Here is a 24,013-nt window from a genome sequence, read left to right as displayed (position 1 = left end):
ATCCTTTCTAAAGTAACAGTACTATACTACTTAAGAGGTAATATCTGTGGAGTTGTTATTGATTTTAGCAGAATTTCTACTCTTCCTTGCAAAAACAGTGAAATGGTGAAGTTAAGACTGTTACAAAGAAATGAGCCCTGATTAAAACTGAAGCCTTATTTTACACTGAAAGTATTTTTTAATTCTATTAAAATACTAATCCATAAACATTTTTTGCAATAATTTTGATTTTTTACACCTTCATTGGTCATCACATTTTTAATGTTTTACTATGGAGAATTTTAATTATTAAAAAAAATTGGATGGTAAAACAAACCTCCTTATACCATCATCTACTGATCTAACAATCTCAATAATTTGCCAGACTTGCTTTTCCTATCTTTCTATGCATATTTTTATTACTATATACTTAAAGAAAATTCTAGACCCAATGTCTTCCACCCCTACATACTTAGTAGGTATCTCTAAATAAATATAAAATTGGTAGCTATCAAATTTTTCTTTAATTGAAACCTTACTGAATAGAAATTTAAATTAAAATGTATCTATTTCAGTCATGCTATAATGATGCATAACTTTTAAGATTTATTTAAAATGTACAGAAGACAAAGTATTAAACTTTCTGGGGCTTCCCTGGTGGCGCGGTGGTTGAGAGTCCGCCTGCCGATGCAGGGGACACAGGTTCGTACCCCGGTCCGGGAAGATCCCACATGCTGTGGAGCGGCTGGGCCCGTGAGCCATGGCCGCTGAGCCTGCGCGTCCGGAGCCTGTGCTCCGCAACGGGAGAGGCCACAACAGTGAGAGGCCCGCGTACCGCAAAAAAAAAAAAAGAAAAAAAACTTCTGAATAGTTCACTTCCATTCAGAATATTTGACTCCATTTTTCCTATTAGAAATTAAAATCCAAAACTATAGGCAAAATTATGACCATTTTAATATTAAAGATAAAGCAATAGCAAACTTGTTTTAAGTCATATTTGCTGCTCTATTACAGTTAAATATTCCTGATTAATAATATGAGTCCATAATTGTTCTGAATGCTGAAATAAGGAATACAATCTGCCACTTAGATATGCAGATCCTTTACCCAAGAAGTGAGTTGGACAAGCTTCAAATATAGTAAAATATTTAAAATTCCAGAGTTAAATTCATAATGTTTAATGCAATTTGTATATATTGGCAGTAAATATATTAGAATGTCATTTCAACATGTACTCACTTCCATTGATATAGGGTGACATTATTTGTCAGTGTAAAATTTAAATATAATTAGCAACACTGGTGATACAGCATTATAAGACTTTCACATAAAAATACAAAGAATTTAAATTTATATAAGCATTTATACAAATACTAAACTACTATGCTAATGAATCAAGACACCAAATTAGTATTTTAGCTCCAAGAGCCATATTTCGACTTTTACTTAATTATATTTTACACATAATTTTTTATATATGTATTTTAGGGCTAATGAGGACTTTTAAAATTAGCTTTAAATACAATTTTCCATCTTTTTTACTTTTCTATATATCTGTGATTAAATCATACCTTCAAAGTAGCCATCTCTTTGTGGCTGTGCTTTCTTTGGTGATTTTGTATCAGATACTTTATTTTCATTGTTTTTGAATAATGCTAGGCGCACAGTGGGATCTAGATAAAATGAGAAAAATAAGACAAAAGCTCAGCTCTGGTTTTTTCCTTCTCTGAAATCGCTATACATTTTTTTATACTAATATTAAAAATAATAGCCATTCTATAAAATTCTGTGAAATTGATTATGATGTTATTTTAAAAAGCTTTATAATATGAAAAAGTAACCAACATTTATATATTCTTGGTTATCTGATTAAGCATAGCCAATACTTTATACACAGGGCAGAAATACTAATAATTAGAAAAAATTTACATTTAAATTTTCCAGTTATGGCATCATCTTTTTACTTACAGAGTTGTTTTACTGTTTATTATTTTAGCTCCTTTGTTAAATTCCTGATATTTCTGCTGGAATAAGGTAAATCTTTCATAAATACATGTAGATAAAATCTATTGTTACAGGAAAAACCATATACCCTACTTTTTTAATTTTCTAAACTCTAAGGAGCTAAGATATAGGAGATGGAAGCAAGACAAGTAATGAGATAAGAAACAGATAAAATATAATTCTCAATAGTTTTAAAGATAAATGAATGATTTTTTGTTTGCCTTGCTGTATGATATTTTACATAATGAAGATGTATAACTTCTAATTATTTTTTATAGCCAAGAGAATTCTGAATTTATTAATTTTACAAAATAAATAGAATAATTGTAAATGTAGGGCCCTATTATTTTTTATTGATAATAAATGGTTCTATGGAATATGAAATTAGGGAGTTAGTGTAGTTGAATTAAGACAAAAGGTTTTTGCTTGTTGAAGAACTGTAAGAAAAGAAAATAGTGAAATAAGTAACAGGGAGTAGAATAAGGAGTGGAAAGTTCTGCATTTAAAGTAGGTTAATATATCTACTGACATTGTACGACATTGTATGTCAATGATACCTCAATAAAAAAATTAATGAAGTAGGTTAACATAAAACCACAATTCAGGGCAGCATACATTTTATTAATATCTTACATCATTTTGCAAAAAGAGACTTTAAGAATCTTCTAGTGCAAAAGAAGTGAATACGCTAAATGAAAAAATAAGATTTAAAATATAAAACCCAAGTTACATATTTTAATTAAATGCTAAAGTAGCACGTTTTTTAGAACGTGAATTGCAGAAGAGTATCTGCAGAATTATTTCTCAAGCATGAGCATACTGAAGATTTCCATTAGTCTTCCAGTAATAATTTACCCTTGCTAAGCATGATTTATTTACATGTTTCAGAGAGATTATATATTTCAGATTAGGAAAGATATTGGTCAATATTTGGATACATCTCATAATTATAAGTGACCTTAGGTATTATAAGAGTTGGGTGCTTCTATATGAATTCAATATGAATTATCAATAAGAATAATAAAAAAAACTCTGTCTATATATTTAATTGAATAAGTATTATATATCACTTAAGTCATTTACAAAAAAAGAAAACAAAAAACGATGTGAACAAGAGCATTAGTCAGTCAGGAAAGCAGATTATCATGGGTTTACATACTCTATGATACCTTATTATATATAACCTGCTGATCTTTCTACACATTCTCCTGACCTTCTTGCCTTTTTATTTGAGCTATGTATTTCCTGAGCAAAAATATTACAATTCGACAGACCTGGGTTAGGTCCAAACTCCAACTTTTACTAGTTGTATGATTCTGGACAAATTGGTCTCACCCTCTGCCTCCGTTTTTGTCCAATAATGCTGACTTTGAAATATTACTGTGAGAATTAATGAGATAATGTGTGTAAAGCAGCAAGACATAAGTGTAGGTGCTCAATAAAGGGCAGCTAGTAAGCATATAATTAAAACATAAACAACAATAATATTTCCAACTTATTATATTCTTGGAAAAGATCTTAAATCATTGCTATTTGAATAAGGTGGGACATATAGGAAATAGATGCATCCATAACTGACTTCATTTTATTCAGTATAGCACATGAAATAAAAGCAATGGATCTTTTATAAGTTCTTTGGCACTCCTTTGGGCAAATAACAATCTCTCTATGACTTGATTTCTTAATATGTAAAACATGGATAATGACAGCACTTTCCTCACACTATTATCATGATTAAATAATTTAACACATATAAAATATTTAGAAGAGTTGTCTAGCTCAATTTACTCAATAAAATAATTTTATTCATCAAGAGCACATAAAGTGTGCTACATTTTCAATCTTTGTATTTCAAAACATTCTGATTGCATCACCTTAAACTGATTAAAAACAAATTAATTCAAACTGCTAAGGAATAATAATAAGGAATAATGATAAGAAGCAAAAAATATAGTAATTCTAGATGGGAAAAAAATCACTTGATTCTGATAGTACCCAAAAAGACCACCATGAATGATACTACTGTTACCCTCAAAAAATACACAATCAAGTAAGAAAGCCAGGATATAAGGCTATTGTAAAGAGCATTACAAAGTCATTTAAATCTACTCCTCAGCAATCATCAATGGCAGGTCAATGTTGTTGTTTTTTAAATTTTTTATCTCCCAGTACGACTTGCTCAGTATCTGGAAAATAGGTTTTAAATACACCTTTATCGTATAGTTAAAGAAACCCATAAGTAAGCTGACTTTCCATTATGTATGTGGCTCTGTACTCAACACTTTCTATCCATTACCTCATTTAAGTAACAATTTTATTTAGGCATTATAATATCCTTAAAATTATTCCATCCCCTGTGCAATCTGTTTACAGTTTCTATAAACCTAATCTTAGCTCACTGGTTTATCTTATTCTCATTAACGACATACGTGAAAATCTGGTTCTTATCCATTTTCTGTATGTGCCATGTAGAGCAGTGCTGTAAAATAAGTTTTATGCTAAGATTGAATGACTTCATTTTTATAAGGAGTATTATTTACTAATTTAAATTTGCCTTCTCAAATATAAACATATATTTAAATGACTATAAAATACACACAGTCATACACATACACAGGGTCAAATGTCTTTAGTGACTTTTAGCTAACCTACTGTTGATTTGGTTAAGAGTTATTTACTGAACATCTACCATGGTATTAGGTTCAGGGAATTTGGTGGGGAACAAGTGGAGACTGGGTCCTCCAGGATCTTAGTATTCAAATAAGTTTTATTATTGTTTTGTTCAGAGCACAACAAAGTAACATTTGATCAAAATTCTTTTAAGTTCCTTTTGGGAATCACTAAGGTAAACAAAATAAACCAGCAATAAACTTCATTTTGTCACAGTTTTGTCTAAGCTGTTCCCTTCTGATCCTTCCTTAACATTTCTTAATTACCTTATCATTTTGCAACCCGATCGCTTTGCTATAGCCCATGAACTGTTTAATTCACATTAAGGAGTTAGCTTTATTTTCTACCTGGCTTAATTCTTGGCTATAACTAAATGTTGCTAACACAGTCTCAAGTTTTTTTCTTCAGTGAAATAAACTCAGCAAATATTTATTGAATGCTTAACATGTACTTGAAACTGTGCTAGGTATTACTAACAGCTGCAAGATGATTCTAATCCCTAGTGGTGGCTCTACATTTATAACAAAATTAACCTTGTCTGCCTCATCCTGATCTTTCTTTCTTCTAACTATGAAATTTGAAATTTGGCATGCATAAATATTATAAATGTTGGAAAGCCACGTTATGTCTTCATCCTTATATTCTTAGCCCTTAAACATCTTACCATCTGCTCTCCACCAAAATCCCTGTACTCAAAACCTGTCCCCTCTCAGGAGTGCTCCACATCAAAACCACCCACTCACTCTCTTTCTCCATCTGGCTCATCTCAGTCTTGCTACCAATTATGCTCGCTATCTTTAGGATATTGACCCTCGGGTTTTCAACAACCCAGCAACTCTCACCTTACACATGATGTTCTTCACTGCAGTACTAAACTCTGAACTTCCCTGCTAAATTCCAACCCAGATCACCAGATTCTGAAATTACTGCTGTGCATGATGCAACAGTAAAAACAAAAAGACAAACAAAAACCCACAAACACAAGACCAGTCATTACTTGCTCACACTTATGTCCATCATGAGGGAAGTAGCAATGACTTACTAGGAATAACAATAATTAGAAGCCAAAACCAAACTAAGTAAATCATGGTAACTCCTCACAATTTTAGATTCCATCCTGTGGCTTCTAATTAATTCCTCCTCCCCCTCCCTCTCCCCCTCCTCTCTCTTCTGTTTAAAGCAGATGACCTCATTTATCCTAATGGAAGTCATCAATACTGAGTGTCCTCTGATGGCTGCCCACACTGTTGCTTTCTCAGCCCCTTGCTTCTTCATTAATCAGCAACCTCAGTGGTATTCTTCCTCTATCTGCAACTTTCTTCAAATAACTAACCCCCTACCTTCTGCCCTATTTTCACTCTCACCTTAAATCAAATGTTGTTGACTCATATCCCTTGGCTAAATAACTATATGTACAAGACAGAAACAGGAAATATTATTAAGAGCTCGCTACTGAGCAAGTTGCTCTAAGGTTTTTCATGGCATGAAATTTTAATTAAAGCTTCCACACTTCGTGCATTTATGCCCCACCTCCACGAGGATTAGTGCTTTGTTAGGTTTTAGGGATTCCATTTAATTTTCTATTCTCTGACTGCCCCACTTGACATCCTCCCTACCCACACAGAGCTGGTTAGTCTCCAACAGTTTTATGAAAAATGTTGCCCTCTGGTGGCTTGAAATTTTCAACTTGGCAAGTTGTGCATGTAAGATATATACACATATATGTATATTTGAAAATTACTTGTAAATTTTTTAAGTATTTAACAGAATTTAAGTACCTAAAAATCATTTAAATTTATTAGTGAGTAATAGAAGTTTAAAATTATGGCCATTATTTTAGGCAGATTCAAATAAGTTAACAGCATAACACAAATTGATTGCATTAATACTAGAAAATTCTTTATTCTGTAAGAAGAAAGACGGAGTTACCGAGTCTTAAATGATTTGCTCACATATACGAAATGACATAAATTCTACATCATCAACCTACTAAAGATTAAAGTATCATAATTGTAGAGGATCCCACTGATTTTCTTTTTCATCTTTAATCTTACCTTGACTATTTCTATTCTGTGTATATGTTGTGAAGGGGGAGCAGAGAAAAAGAGTGAGGAGGATTTAAAGGTCATCATTAAATTTTACACTTCAGAATTCAAATTTTAAAAAAATTGCTTTTATTTCATCAATCTAATACTATTTTGATAAAACAGAAGCAAAACAAAAGCTTAATGTAAAGACACAAAACCTCACACAGTAATAAGAATGCAATTTGGTTTACAATCATGTAATTAAAGTAAATAACCCCATAAAAATTATAGAGTTGCCATTTTGGATTTTTACCTAACAGGTCATGCTTTTTTTTTTTTTTTTTTAACATCTTTATTGGAGTATAATTGCTTTACAATGGTGTGTTAGTTTCTGCTTTATAACAAAGTGAATCAGTTATACATATACATATGTTCCCATATTTCTTCCCTCTTGGGAGGGAGGGAGATGCAAGAGGGAAGAGATAACAGGTCATGCTTAATGACCACTGTCAAAATGTTAAATTTAAGATGTGGTTGTTAACTTGGATGTCCTTTTTCATTTGTTACCCTACCATGCCCCCTTGTGACAGATAAAAAGAGGTTTAATTTTTGCTTCATAATAATTATGTCTAATTTTTGGCCATTAAAGCAATGACTTTTATGTATGAGCATATATTCCTTATTAAACTTTTTCTAAAAAATATTATTTACTATGCTGATCAATTAAAAATGTACTCAACCTAAAAAAAACCCTTCAGTTACAAGAATTAGCAAGAAACACCTATATATTTCCAGAGACAGATTCCAACAAGATAAGTTTCCTTACTTTCACTATCACAGACATTGCAAACGCTGTAAATATCTAAGAAATGAGATCTTGAACATAAATAAATAATAATTATTTGTTGAACGTTGGCTGAATCAGTTCTTAAGCCACTTCTGGTATTTGAACTTGCCCCAGGAGTTTCAGTAACTTTTATTTTTCTCAAAACATTGATTTAAACATTGTTTTTGATACTGTTGAAAATAAGTAGAAATATATATCAAAGCAATATAACATTATCAAACTACCCCGATTTACTGAATTCCACTTCCCTGGAACTGAGAGTCTCATCTTCATTAAGGGTTTGGGGTTGTATTTCCCTGGGAAACCACCACAGAGCCCTGATGAATTTAGTAGGAGTTTACAAGAGTACAGGAGGCATAAAGCAAGTTGACAAACAGAGCACATATTTACATTTTCTTAAAATTTCAATATTTTAAAGTTGACAAACGTTTAGTACACAACAAAAAACATTATAGTTATCTTATATGCTTAAAATTTCAAAAATTTCAATATTTTATGCTTAAAAAAATGCTTAAAATTTCAATATTTTAAAGTTGACAAACGTTTAGTACACAACAAAAAACATTATAGTTATCTCAAAAAGATAAAAGGGAAAATTAAGATATCACTAATATAATGCCAAAAAAGGAAAGTTGAACATTTAGGAATATAAAACTGAGTCATCAGTAATTTATCAATGGCTATAGTAAGTGCTGTGCCAACAAATAGCAGTTATTACTTAGAAACCAACAGTATCTTGGTTATTTTTATTTCTGTTTTTAAAAATTAAATATACATATTTCTTACAATTCTATGATTGAACTGATTAAAATAATAGAAAAATTAATAAAGATAAAAATTAATCTGAGTGCTTCTTTGTATGCTGATATAAGCTAGAACTATAGGATAAATATAGATTCCTTGCTCTTCTCAGGAGTAATGTTACTTTTATGGAAACATTTCACTGACATTAAGATCTTTATAAAAGAAACTGATGAGTGAGAGAAACTCAAAACAGATTAAAAAAAAAAAAGTTATGTTACTTATATTGAGCCTATGAGTCCACGAGTTCATATAAAGTTTTAAGTAAATGTAAAGTTATATGAAATATACAAATAATTTTAAATTGTTTTAATTATGGTTATAAATTCATAGCAACCAATTTCGTGCTCTGACATCTATAAATTACTCCACATATTAAGTAATTTTAATAAAATGATTAGAGGTGTCCAAAGAAAGACAAATGATTTGAATAGCCTGGCAAATGGAATAGAAGAAAAGATGCCTTTGAACATTTCACAAGTTCAGCATAATCGCAAAAGATATACACTGTGCTCCTTTTCCAAAGTGTCAAGTTGTGAAGTCTTCATAGCTGATATTCATGGAACTGATGAATTTATAGAAATAATTTACTGAATAAGCAAGCAATTTAAAAACACACAAAGGAATAATCACACGAAGCAGACGCTCTTTAGAATCAACATTTGCTGAGATTAACCAGCTTTGAAACCAATTACAGCATAATTCTCAGTGCACAATAGATAGAATAATCAATAGCCAAGTAGCTAAGGAACAGGGCAAAAGTGAAAATAGCATTTAAGAGTATAATAAATCATTAAATGTAATATCATAATTTTCTCTAAGTTTTCTTGTTCTTTTTTTATGGAATTATTACCTTGGACATTCTTATATCTGTGCATTTCATTTCTATTCTCATTAAATACAATTTGCTAAAAAATAGTTTAAAAGATTTTATCTCTAATGTCAGATACATAGTTTTGCAAAGATCATTGATTACCCACCTAATTTTTTCCTTAATTTCTTTGATTTCATTTTCTGTGCTCTCTTCAGCATTTGCTGAGCAGTAGAAATATCCTTAAAGCCCCTATTAAAAGATTAAATTTAATAAAGCCAAAAAATCCCCAGACTATATTTATATATGCACATACATATAAACACACATATCTGAATTATATCATACACAAACAAATTTGAATTCCCATTTAAGAATCTGTAATTTAACAGAGGTATGGTTTCTTAAAAACTAATAAAGGTATTCTTGAAATCTTGAAAAATATCTGCTTTGGATATTTAAAAATTTCTCAATTTCTTAATAGTTTAGTGTAAAACAGACCGACCACATACCATTCTTCTGAAATTTTTTCTTCTTTTTCAGATTTTAGCAAACTCTTTCTGCTGGTCTTTGATTCAGGTGTCCTGGATAAGGTTCTATTTTCTGAACTAGCAATAAGAAAAAACCACACTTAACTGAATCAACACAAGTATATCAGCACTTTTTAAAACTACAAGCTGTTTATGTTGTCTCAAACTCGGAAATAAAATACATTTAAGTTACAGAAAAACTTTATCTTGAAAAGTAATAAAAGTCTGCCATTAATTTAAAATGTTTACATTTCAATTACTTGAAGCATATTTCAATCCTTTCGTTGAAAGAAACACAGCATTGGAATTTTTATTCTAACCCTTATCTCTACCTATATAGCAATATTTAAAAGTTCACTTGTTTACAACAGTTAACATTACTTCACTGACACTTAAGTTTTGTGTTTGCTTTAATAAACTTACATCACACATATTACTTACACTGAAAACTCCATAAAATCATTACATTTTTAACAAATTCATACCTCTTTTCATCATCTTACTACTTTTGTAAAGAGTATAATATTCTTGTCATTCATTAGAGGTTGATCCTCTAAAACAGCAATTTAGCTTACCTGCTATTAAACTGTGTGTGTTCCGATGAAAACAAATTTTCTTTCTCATTACACAGCCATGCTTGAGCTGGATGACTTGGTAAATTAAGTGAAGTATCATCAGATTTTAAGGTTCCAGAGAACTTATCAGAAAAAAATGTACATAAGTATAAAATAAATTGAAAAACATCTAGCATGTGTATTGTATTACTTTACATGCATATTACTGAGTAGCCTAAGAAAAACTCACATAAAAATTAAAAATTATAATCAAATGAAATTTATGGAATATACATACAAATGCCCTTTGTTGTAGTCATGAGAGATATCCTTTTGGTATAGTTTGCATATACAGAATGATTAATTGCAAAGATCATGAAAAAAATTCAGAAAACAAAAACTTCAAAGATTATCAAATAAATAACAGATATTGCAGTCCATTGACCTCTGACTGAGAATCTTCAGCTGTTGCCCTTTTAATGCATATTTTTGTATTTTTAAAGTGCTGTCAACTAGTGATTTTATGCAGCTGAAGCATATCTTTTTTTTTTTTTTTTTTTGCTACTGTGAAATAAAGTGTTGAAAGAAATCCAAAATAAAGAAAAAAATCAGGAGCAAATGAAAGAAAAGCTACATGAAAAATTACATCTGGGGATGAGGAGGAAGTCAGAGGCTTCTAAAAGTAATTGTGTTTTTCAAGTCAATAAATTGTATTATTAATCACTGCAGCAGAGCATAACCTTAAGAAATGAGCAAAGATCGAGCACTAAGAGGTTTCCATGACATGTTACCTTTGGCCAGTGCAGCTGGTTTGGAAGAAGCAGTGTTTGTGAAGGGAAGCGGGTGGAATCTAAAGCAAGCCATTCCTTCTCTAAGGCAGCCTGCACAAATAATAACATTAATGTACATAATTTAGTTTGCATAACTTTTACAAAGATTCTTTTAAATTGTCTTATATACTACACATGTTAAGAAAGTATTTCAGCATTTTTATTTAGAGGAAAATCTGCTACTTGCTCACTCTGTGAGATGTTATGTATCTGTTTAATGCAAACATTCTAAAAAATGGGATAAGATTTTTCATCCCCAAGTGGAATAAAGTAAAGCCTTGAGTACTCACATGCTCTAAAAAATGAGACGTGCAGATTGTTCAGTGTATTTAACTGTTTGAGAACTATGACTCTGAGCCAACTCTAGATGTAACTGAGGGAAGTAATCCTTTAGCTCTTTATTATGCAAAATATAATATTTTCCATCAAACCTCACCATCAAAAATTTATAGTATTTTAACATATTAGTATCAATTTTCTGTAAATACTATCTGTAAGATAGCTTTTACTTAACTTTAGTTCAACATTTCACAAATTTTCTGAATAGATGGAAAAAAGAATTTTGTGGCAATATACAGAACATGGTTCCTGATATTATATTCTCTAGTTCAAGAGTTTGAATGATAAAAATATAAATTTTGAAATGATCTTAAGTCACTTCACTCTTCATCTTACAACATCTTTATTCCATTTATGTAATTTCCAAATTTATCGTTCTACAATGGAAATATATTAGCTATGCTCGTGTTGTATAATTTAGGGTATAATTATCTAAATTTTATTCACTTGGATTATTTAATATGGTTTAAATAATATTCTGTGGTTCTATAATTGTTTTTGAATCTTTAAGAAAAAAGGATGATCATAATACCAATGAACTTGTTTTTTAAAAGTTTCTAAAATGATCAAACATATTTATGTTTTAAAAACTGGAATGACTATAAACTGAGAAGACCTAAATGCAACTTTCCACTTATACAGCTTCAGTGCTTCTTGACTATCTCTTGAAAAACCATTGGAAAGGGAAGCCTAAGACATCTTGACTACAGGCCAGCAGCGCAATGACAGACCATTACTTACAGCATTTAGTCTTAGGAAACCTAATCAGATTCACGTTATTTGAATATCTATGTAAAAAGGATACAGTTGTGCACCAGTACATTGTCCAGTTCCTTCTAGACAGAGATCATTAACATATATATCACAGTTATATACCAGTTATATCTGGTTTAAGAATATATAACTGGTTTAAGAAGAGCTATTTAATGCAAAATTGCAAACAGTATGGAGGGCTCAGATTTCTAAATTCTTTCTTTTGTATGACAAATAAAGGAAAATTCATATTTATGCCAGGAAAGATCAAGGCCCAAGGCATATCAGCTATCACTAAATTAGTATTCTTACTCTGTAAAATTGCTAAAATGAAGAGAAGATGTGGAGACAATATTATGAAAGGCAATGTGCCAGAGGATTCTGGGAAGATGGTGGGGTAGGGAGCACCAGGAACCTGTCTCCCAACCTAGACAACAACTAAACTGGCAGAATCTGTCTAGTGTAACCATTTTGGAACTCTAGAGTCTATTGAAGGCTTGTGATGTCCTGGGGAAGACTTGGATGGTAAATTGTGGTTAATTTTGGTAAATGTCAGCCCTTAGCACAGTTGCAGCTATCTATCCTCCATTCCCCAGCCCCAAGGCAGGCAGCTATTCATGCGTTTTAGAAGTACCTTGCACACAGTTTGCAGGAGCCAGGGTGGACAATGAGGACACTGTCTTCCAAAGATTGGAGATCTGTACTCTGACCGTTGAGTGTTGCTTCTGATCTCAGAGGTACAAAGAGGTGAGTGGCACCTCCCCTATTGTTGTAAGGCTATTTACCCCACCTACTAAGTGAATTCCAGAGGATTTAAAGGGCAGGTGTTCTTCCCCCAACTCCTCCCCTCTTCATTTTCCTCTTTTTCCTTTTTTGGGAAACAAACACTAAGGACTAGAATATTCATTTTAAAAAAGACTAGGATATGGGGCTTCCCTGGTGGCGCAGTGGTTGAGAGTCCGCCTGCCAATGCAGGGGACACGGGTTCGTGCCCTGGTCCGGGAGGATCCCACATGCCGCAGAGTGGCTGGGCCTGTGAGCCTAGCCACTGAACCTGCGTGTCCAGAGTCTGTGCTCCGCAACAGGAGAAGCCACAACAGTGAGAGGCCTGCGTACCACAAAAAAAAAAAAAAAAAAAAAAAAGACTAGGATATTCAAAAGCATCTGCACATATGGGGGAAAGTCAGTACACATGCCCAGGGGAAGGCACAGGCTTAGAAAAGAAATGAGAAGACCTTGAGTTTACAACTCAGGCTGATCCTTGGCGCAGACGCAGCCTAAAACAATAAAAACAAAAACAATAAAAACAAAAGCAAAAAACCTGGCAAACACTGGGGAAGAGAGAGAATCTTATTTCCACAGTTACCACATTATTAGATTCAATGTCTAACTTTAAATAAAAATCACAAGGCATACAAAGAAGCAGGAAAATTTACAGCCCATTCAAAGGAAAAAAATCAACCAAAACTATGCCTAAAAAAGACCTCATGGCAGATTTACTAGACAAAGACTTTAAAGTAACTGTCTTAAATATGTTCAAAGAACTAAAAGAAGGGAGAAAATGATCTATGAACAAAGTGGAAATATCAATAAAGAGATAGAAAACCTGAAAAGAAACCAAGAAGAAATTTTGAAGCTGAAAAGTATAATAACTGAAAAGAAAAATTCACTAAAATTCACTGGTAGGATTCACTAGAGGGATCTGCCTCTGAGTAGGCAGATAAAGGAATGAGTGAACTTGAAGATACAGCAATGGAATTATCAAATCTAAAGAACAGAAAGAAAAAAGATTGAATAAAAATGAACAGAACCTAAAGGTCCTGTGAGACACCATCAAATGTACCAATATATTCATCATGGGAGTCAGAGGAGAAGAAAGAAAAAAACGGGCAGAGAGAATATTTGAAGAAATAATGACTAAAAGTTTCCCCAATTCAATAATAGACCTGAATATAAACATCCAAGGAGCTCAATGATCTCGAAGTAAGATGAACTCAGAGAGCCCCACACCAAGACACATTATAATCAAACTTTCAAAAGACAAAGACAAAGAGAGAATCTTGAAAGGAGCAAGTAAGAAGCAACTTGTCATGTAGAAGGAATCCTCAAGATTATCAGCAATTTCTCATCAGCATCCTTGACATCCAGAAGGCAGTGGGCTGATATATTCAAAGTGCTGAAAGAAAAAAAAACAAACTGCCAATCAAGAATCCTATATCTGGCAAAACTGTCCTTAGATTTGAGGAAGAACTGAAGACACTCCCAGATAAACAAAAGCTGAGAGAATTCATTACCATTAGATCTGGCCTGAAAATAATGCTAAAGAGAGTTCTGCAGGTTGAAGTGGCAGGATACTAGGCAGCAATTAAAAGGCATATGAAGAAATAAAGATCTCAGTAACTACATGGGAAATTATAAAAGCTAATATTATTGTAACAACAGTTTGTTCACTCCACTTTTTAAGATACTAATACATTTAAAAACAAACAATTCTCAGTTTAAAAGCTAGTATTATTGAAAGTTTGGTTTGTAACTCCACATGATTTAAAATACTAGTCTATTTAGAGAAATTATTAGTCTATGTTTGGAGCACACAATGTATAAAGATGCAATTTTGTGACATCAACAACTGAAAGGGGTGGAGATGTAGCTATAAAGGAGAATAATTCATGGATGCTACTGAAGTTAAGCTAGTGTAAATGCAAATTAAGGTGTTTATAACATTAGGATATTAAGGGAGAATGAAGGGTTATTGTTTAACAGGTATATAGTTTCATTTTTGTAAGATAAGAGTTCTGGATATGCATGGTGGTGATGGTAGCACAACTTTATGAATATACTTAATACCACTGAATGCACACTTAGAAATGGTTAAGATGGTAAATTTTATGTTATGTGTACTTTCCCACAATGAAAAAATTGGAAGAGAATTTTTTTTTTTTTTTTTTGCGGTACGCGGGCCTCTCACTGCCGTGGCCCCTACCGCTGCGGAGCACAGGCCCCGGACACGCAGGCTCAGCGGCCACTACTCACGGGCCCAGCCGCTCCACGGCACGTGGGATCCTCCTGGGCCGGGGCACGAACCCGCGCCCCCCGCACCGGCAGGCAGACTCCCAACCACTGCGCCACCAGGGAAGCCCCGAAGAGAAATTTTAAAAGTAATATGCTATCTGAGGAGTGACTGTGGAAAAGGACTAGTAATGCCAGGCAAGGAGTCTGACTTATGCACTAGTTTTTATATAAACAAACAACTTTTTTTTCTTAAACACCTGCCAAACCACCTCTTTTTATACTCTCTGGGATTCCAGCTGTTTTCTTTCTGCAGCAGGACAAGGTCCCACAAAGCACACTGATTTCTTTGCTGTATCATATAGATGATGATGGAGGTTTCTTCCTTGGAAAAGCTACATGAAGTTTGAGGAAAAAAATTAGTTCTTTAAATTGATATCTAAAAGTGCAGAAAACTTTGAAAATACTTTTTCTTGGTTTTCAATATAAGGTCACAAACTTTTGTTAGATTCCAGAACAATTCTTTTTTTTTAATTAATTTTTTTTGGAGTATAGTTGCTTTACAATGTTGTGTTAGCTGATTCCAGAACCACTGTCTCTTGGAAATTTCTAGAGACATAAATAGGAGGTTTAATATAAAATGCTAAAGATACTTTCAGTAATTATATAATCTCAACCAAAAATGTTACCAAGACTACTGATTTATATGAGTTCAAGCTTATTAATATCAACTATATTTGGCAGTACCTAGTATGTTGAGGAAAAAAAATCTCAAAATGTCAGGAGAAATTGGCCAAGATTATAAATATACTACTGTTTAAAAAAATGTATATTAATATATCATGCTTCATACTGGACATTTATACAAATTTCAATTATTGCTTGAGAAAACCTTCTGTTAACTTACAACTGAGAATTTGGAAAGCTTTCTGTTTATTAGAAGACTATTATCAAATTTACTTACACATTAAAAATAAACTAGAACTTAGATAAATTTGTAACTGTGTATTCACAATTGAACATTTGAACAGATAAACATATATTTGACTTTTTATCAGAGAAGAAATTATCATCCTATAATCCAACTTTGAGAGACTAGGAAATAAGGCTATCAGAAGAGCCAGGAATAACATTCATGTTTATTTGCATATGTATGTACAAAATTTTTCATACCAACTAATATAATCCTTTCATTTGACATATGAAACTAGAATCAGATTTGCTGTAAGCCACAAGTTAGTTAGAGTTGAACAGGTCTTAGAAATTCTAAAAGCCATGTCTTGGTCTCATTTTTATTCTTCACCATCCCCAACTCTGAGCCCTAATACTTTTCTCCTCTTCTACCCAAGCTGCCTCATGCCATTTTCAAAAGAATTCTTTCTAACACTTCTTGATAACTTTTGTAGCACCTCAGAATCCTTACGGTTTGGAAATTTGGCCCATTATGAATCTCAAATCTCACCTTCTAAACCCTCTCCTCCATTCTCAACTTTTGATACATCTTCAGGTTATCTATCAGCTAAGTTTGGCCATATAACTGTGGCCCTTGAAATTTGTCTGTATAAGTTTTCAGTTTTCTGAACCACTGGAGCCTGACAGTTATGTGCCTTTTATCACAAAAGGTACTCAACAATAGTCTGACTTCACCACTCTCACTTCCTTCTGTCCACATACCTAAATAAGGCAATTTGATCAGTTAATGTGGCTGCCCCCAGAAAGGGATCATACTCTTGCAGCTACTTCCTAGGTAACGATTATGAAAAAATACATGGAGGATAATACAGTCCTATTTTGACAACTCTGGATTCTCTCCTGATCATTCCTGGGCATGAAACATATTTCCTTTCCCTAATAGGATGTCTCAGGCCAGCGTGATTGACACATCCTCAGGGTGCAGCCTGGATGTTTTCCCCACTCCCATTCTCAGTCATCCTATGGGGCAGACAGATGCCACCTGGAAGGTGTCCTGGTCATAGATCACCTTCAAACATTTAAGGAAACACCATTATGGTCCTGGAAAGCATTCAAGTCAGCTTCAATTCACTGGCCAGGGTTGTTTTAGATGGCAGAACTGCCTTTGACTTCCTCCTTGCGGGCCCAAAAAGAGTCTGTAATAGCTAATACTTCCAGCTGTACCTGGATTAAAGCCTCAAGTCTAGTGGGAAGGTCAATACAGAAACTTAAAGAGGAAACGCCTGGGGTATTGATAGTATCCTTCATTAAATGCATCATGAGGATAACCTAATGGATTTTGTCCTAGCCCCTGTCAGATTATTCAGAGTAGCCACTGGAGTGGGTACTTGTGGGAAAATTTGCCATGTACACATGAAGGGTACATATTGTTGGGAGATAATTTTCCATAGGTCTCTAACATTTCTTCATGACTTATGACATCTTTTGTTCTGGACTATCTTTCCAAGGATGTTAATATAGCTAACAGACTTGGAAGATATAGTCTTTGAGTGATTCCTTCTGGAGCAGAAGGCAAAATTTGTTTGCTGTCTGGTATAAGAAAATAACTACTTCCCCTGGAGCACAGGATGAACAGGTTTGCTAGCAGCCTTTTATAAAATATAGGGTTTCCTAAGCTTCCAGATTCCTAAGGGGGAATTCCTGCCTATGGAACCTGGGGGCAAAGGGAATACATAAAAACATGAGGCTTCTGCTGCCTGATGTGACAAGCTTCTGCCAGCATCCATGAAAGTGTGGCAGCCTAACTTGTTAGACTGCACGCAGGATACAATCTCAGATCCCTTACATTTCTTGGCACTTAAAAAATTAAGGTAAACTATGCTTAATTAAAAACTAAAACAAATTGACCTTCGTTATCAGTGTCCTCTTGGTTAACCACCTGTAAAATGAAAACACATTTCAGAGAGGCAACAAACCAATATAAAGACTTCATGGCAGATTGATCCGGGCTTTTTGTTTGAGGCTAATTTATTAAGACAATTTTATATTTACTTCTTTTATAGCTGAAAATATTCAAATATATTTCTGACATCTCCTAAACTTGGGGTCATGTTATGTCTGTCAATGTACCTACCCTAGCACCAAGTACAGTACCTACCATACTGTAAACATTCAGTATTTGTTGGCTGGGAAGGAAAATATAAGTTTGAATACATGTATATCACTACAACTCTCTTGTGATAAATCTTAAAGAAAAGTATAGACTATACCAAAGGCAACTATTGTTATGACCTAAATAAGTGATAAAAGGGAAGTCCTGGTTAGATATGTCTTACAGTTGTAAAGATGAAAGTAAGAGAAAGAAAGAACAAAAAATATAGGGACACTTTTGTAATTTGATTATGTCATCTGAAGTTGTAAGATGATTTTAAAATGAAGTGATGGCCATAAAAAAGGGAGTAAAAAATATGTCAAAGGAAGGCAAAGTAATAATACCTTCTTAATTGGTATTTAGTTTTAATTCTTAGCTCCCCTAAACTATAATCTCTGTATTACAAGCAAATTCATCCATTTAAAACAAATAATACATTTAACTCCCTTGCTCAAAACCCAATAATAATGTTCTATCACATTTGAAATAAAATTCAAAGTTCTTGACTTCATATCACAGGCTTTATGTGAACTGTTCCCTGACCATTTCTCTGTTTCTTCCCTATCTCTGGCTATTCTCCACAACTAATCAGTTCTACTTACTGTAAATATTCTGTTTCTTTAGTATACTAAAAAAGTTCCTGTTTCAAGGCTTCCATACTTGCCCTCCACTTAGCCCCGCACCATATTACCCAATGGCTATCCCTTCACTTTATTTTCACATCTCTATAAAAATATTTCACCTCATGTAGGCCTCCCATGATAGTCCAATCAGATTCTATGCTCTATCTCTTAACCTTCCTTATAAAAATTTTTATAGCAATTTTCAATATCTTCTAGTATTCTGTATATATATTTATTCACTGTCACCTTAAGTGAATGTAAGGTCACTGAGGTCAGAGATTTTATCTCTTTTGTTCACTGTGGTGAGAATAATGTCTGAAACACTTAAAATAATCACTGACTTGAAATATTTATAAACATTTCATTTTGGACATTTTATTCTGGTATAGCTTTAACTAGAATTAAGATTCGCCTGAGAACAACTATAAATATTGGATTAAAAAAGGAGCTGAGGGCTTCCCTGGTGGCGCAGTGGTTGAGAGTCCGCCTGCCGATGCAGGGGACAAGGGTTCGTGCCCCAGTCCGGGAATATCCCACATGCCGCGGAGCGGCTGGGCCCGTGAGCCATGGCTGCTGAGCCTGCGCGTCTGGAACCTGTGCTCTGCAACGGGAGAGGCCACAACAGTGAGAGGCCCACATATCCCCCCGCCAAAAAAAAAAAAAAAAAAAAAAGGAGCTGAAGGTACTCAAGAACAATTGAAGCAGTCAAGACTTAAAAAGCTAAGATCCCAGAGAGTAGAGTCTCATGTGGATGTGAACCCTGTATTTCCTGCCACATTTTCCCTCAGGGAAATTCCCAATTTTATTAACAGGAAAGAGAAGCCAAGCAGAAATCTAAGGCCTACTTGTAGCAGTTTCACTGGAATGAAGAGACAGAGGTTAAAGTGTAGGGATGCCAAGGCAGTTAGGATTGAAGGACCAAGATCCCTGAGAGGAGAGAACCACTGAAATGTGAGCTCAAAGTCATGTATAAAATAAACCCTTCATATGTTTGCAAATTCCAAGTAGCATGTGTGTTGGAGAGATACCTAGACTCAAAGTGCAATAGCAATAGCTGGTGTGCTAAAAAGCTAAAAAGAAATTTCTTTAGTCATTTGATGCTATGGAGAAAGGGATTAGAATTCAGGAAAAAACAAGGTGAAGGTAATCTGGTAAATATCCCATTCTCAGTTTAAACATTATATTGGCTCAACCCTAAGAGAAACCAGAAACAGACCAGCCCTAACAAAGCTTAAAAATAAGCCTCAAAAGGATCTCTGTCTATACAATATCTGCCTGTCAGAACAAAATTAAATCCTCTTTAGAGAAATAAAACATCTTCCAGTGCCTTTATACTTTTTACATATATGTCTGATACTTAATCAATGACTAAATGCTAATAAAGAGAATTGGCTGACTCAAAATATTGGGTTGGCCAAAAGGTTTGTTCGTTTTATTCCATAAGATGGCTCTAGTAGTGCTTAGTTGTCTTAACTTCATTCAAAACAATTTTGTTAGATTGTATTGTGACAGCTGTCATTTCAGCATGCATTAAAGAAAAAAAATCAAAATTGGTGAATTTTTGTGTAGCCATTTAATATTGAAGATGGAGAAAAAAACAACATTTTTGGCATATTATGCTTTATTTAAAGAAAGGTAAAAACACAACTGAAATGCAAAAAAAGATTTGTGTAGTGTATGGAGAAGGTTTTGTGACTGATCAAATGTGTCAAAAGTGGTTTGTGAAGTTTCGTGCTGGAGATTTCTCCCTGGGTGATGCTCCATGGTTGGATAGACCAGTTAAGTTGATAGCAATCAAATCGAGACATTAATTGAGGACAATCAATGTTATACCATGTGAGACATGGCCAACAAACTCAAAATATCCAAATCAAGCGTTTAAAATCATTTGCACCAGCTTGGTTATGTTAATAGCATTGATGTTTGGGTTCCACGTAAGTTAAATAAAAAATACCTTCTTGACCATTTTTCTGCATGCGATTCTCTACTTAAACTGGTCCATTTTTAAAACAAATTGTGTCAGGTGATGAAAAGTGGATACTGTATAATAATGTGGAAGGGAAGAGATTGTGGGGCATGCAAAATGAACTACCACCAACCACACCAAAGGCCGGTCTTCATCCAAAGAAGGTGATGTTACGTATATGATGGAATTGGAAGGGAGTCTTCTATTATGAGCTCGTTTCAAAAAAAACCAGATGATTAATTAGACCAAATGCATAATCTTCCATCAGAATGATGTGAGACCACATATTTCTTTGAAGACCAGGCAAAAACTGTTACAGCTTGGCTGGGAAGTTCTGATTCATCTGCCGTATTCATCAGACATTGCACCTTTGCATTTCCATTTATTTCAGTCTTTACAAAATTCTCTTAAGGGAAAAAATTTTAATTCCCTGGAAGACTGTAAAAGGCACCTGGAACAGTTCTTTGCTCAAAAAGATAAAAAGTTTTGGGTAGATGGAATTATAAAGTTGCCTGAAAAATGGTAGAAGGTAGTGGAACAAAAGGGTGAATACGTTGTTCAATAAAGTTCTCGGTGAAAATGAAAAATGTGTCCTTTATTTTTACTTAAAAACCGAAAGCACTTTTTGGTCAACCCAATACAAGAGATAAATTGTCAATAGAAATAAACCTACAAGTGATCCAGATGTTGCAATTAACCGAGAAAACTTTGAATATACCATACTCAGTATGTTCAAGAAAATACAGGAAATGATAGAAAACTTCAATATATAACTAGAATTTACAACAAATAATCAAGTAGAAATTCCAGAACTAAAAAACAGAGTAACTGAAATTAGGAATTTAATAGATAGGCTAAAAATGATTAGATAAAAGAGATGATTAGTGAACTACAAGATGGGTCAGTAGGAAACATGCAAATTAAAACAGAAGTAAAAAAAGAAAACAATTCAGAAAAGAGTCTAAGAGACACATGAGAAATGGTAAGGGATTCTAACATATGTGTTTTTGGACCTACTTTACCTCAGAGAAGAGAGATAATGAAAAAGATTAAATATTTGAAATACCTCTGGCCAAGCAATTTCCAAAACTGATGAAAGACATAAACCACAGATTCAAGAAGCCACATAACCTCCCCCACTCCAAGCAGAGTACATACAAAGAAAACCACACCCATGCTGAAAAACAAATACAGGAAATAAACCTTAAAAGTAGTCTGGGGAGTAAGAGTTGGAAAGAAGTATCTTCAAAGAAGAAAAAATAAGACTTATTACTGACTTTTCAATAGAATCTATGAAAGCCAGAAGATAATAAATATGGCATCTTCAAACACCAAAAGCCTACCTGGAATTCTATATCTAAAGAAGATATCCTTCAAAGTTTTAAGTGAAAGAAATTTTCAAGCAATCAAAAACTGACCTGAACTAAAATATATATTAAAGAAAGTCCTTAAGGTAAAAGAAAATGATGGAAGCATAATAATGCAGGAAGGAATGAAGTGCATAGAAAGAGGTAACCATAAATTAACAAGCTAATGTGAGAAAAAAAGGAAAAACAAAAATACCTGATTAAAGGGGAAAAAAAGGTAAAAAGAAGCAGAAAAGGAACACAGAACTAACAGGACAAATGGAACACAAACAGAAAGATGAAATATATAAACCTAATTATACTCTCAATTGAAATAAATTTAAAGTCTGAATATATTAATAAAAAATCAAAATGGAATATAAAAGTAAGCAAAATCCAACTGTATACTCGTATAAGAGTCACAGTTTCAATATAAAAGCAACAGAGATGTTTAATGGGAATGGTTAGGAAAATATATATTATAAAATTACCAGTCAAAAGAAAGTTGCTGTAAGTATGAAAATATCAGAGGGAATGGCCAATAAGGCAATTAGTTAAAGAGGGAAATTAGAGTTAAAGAGTGAAATTTTATCATTATAAAAGTGTCAGTAATACAATGACTTAACTATTCTAAACATGTATACCCTAATAACATATCCTCAAAGTATGAGGCCAAATTTGACAGAACTAAAAACTGATTTAGAGAAACCCACAATCTTAAGAAGAGGTTTTAGCATTCTTCTGTCAATAACTGATAGAAACCTCCCCAAATCACTAAAAATAAGGATTCTTTAAAACACAATTAACAAGCTTGAAGTAACTGAGATTTTAGTAACCATAACACCTGCAAAATGCACATTTCTTTCAAGTGCACATGTAATATTATCCCAAATAGATTATGTGCTAAGACAAATTGTTAAGAAACAAATAACATCAATCTTACATCAAACTCTTCCAATCTTACATCAAACACAGGAAACACTTCCTAATCAAATATAAGGTCAACACAACCTTGATAAAAAAATCTGAAGAGTTTTACAAGAAAGAAAATATATGGGCACAGCTTCTTCTAGAATATAAATGCAAAAATCCTAACCAAAATATCAGCAGATCAAATTCAGAGATATATAAAAAGATAATGTATTATAGTTAAGTTGGTTTATCCTAGGAATACAAGGTTTAATTTTTAAAAATCAATGTTATAGGTATAAAAAGTATCTGATAAAATCCAAATCATATATAGAATCATCAACATCATCATCATATTAAACTTTTAGAAAGGTAAGAAGATACTAAGGAGGGTAACTCAATCAAATATAGAGTTTCTACAAGAAACATGCATTAAACATCTGACTTCATCATGGAAAGCTTTCAGCCTGAGACCAGGAGCTAGCAAAAGATGACTGCTAAAATCACCATTATTTAACATTTTACTGAAGGTAGTAGTCAGGACAATAAAGCAAGAAAAATAAATAAGAGGCACAAGAAAAAAAAAATCTCTGCTCTTATGGGCAGAGATTTTAAGTGGCTTAAATAAATGAGATATTCTATGTTCATGAATTTAAAAATGTAATATTCTAAAAATATCAGTTCTCCCAAATTGATTTACAGACTTCTTGCAATCTTAGAGAAAATACTAACATTCATTGTGCAAACTGACAGGATGGTTCTAAAATTTGTACATTAATGAAATGGATCAACGGTAGCAATAGCAGTTCTTTCTTGAAGAAGAACAAAGTTGGAGCTCTTATTAGACTAGATAACAAAATTTATTATAAATTATACAGAAATTGAAATAGTGATATAAGAATAAACAACAGAATGATGAGAAAAATTAAGAGAACCCATGCACAGAGTTTC

The 24,013-nt window shown here is 33.1% G+C and overlaps 1 protein-coding gene across 1 annotated transcript in view; it reads right to left on the bottom strand.

Moving 5' to 3' along the window:
• The window catches only part of LRRIQ1 (leucine rich repeats and IQ motif containing 1), a 271,088-nt gene that overhangs the window by 51,689 nt on the left and 195,386 nt on the right, over nt 1-24,013 (bottom strand). The window contains exons 22-26 of the mRNA XM_049694936.1: nt 11,015-11,104; nt 10,245-10,366; nt 9,652-9,747; nt 9,309-9,391; nt 1,551-1,652 (exon numbers count right to left, since the gene is read on the bottom strand). Of these exons, the coding sequence (XP_049550893.1) occupies nt 1,551-1,652; nt 9,309-9,391; nt 9,652-9,747; nt 10,245-10,366; nt 11,015-11,104 (493 nt within the window). The remainder of the gene's footprint in view (nt 1-1,550; nt 1,653-9,308; nt 9,392-9,651; nt 9,748-10,244; nt 10,367-11,014; nt 11,105-24,013) is intronic.

Source organism: Orcinus orca, chromosome 11, assembly GCF_937001465.1.
Source record: "Orcinus orca chromosome 11, mOrcOrc1.1, whole genome shotgun sequence".
NCBI classification, from domain to species: domain Eukaryota; kingdom Metazoa; phylum Chordata; class Mammalia; order Artiodactyla; family Delphinidae; genus Orcinus; species Orcinus orca.
This window is presented reverse-complemented; position numbering and strand designations above follow the sequence as displayed.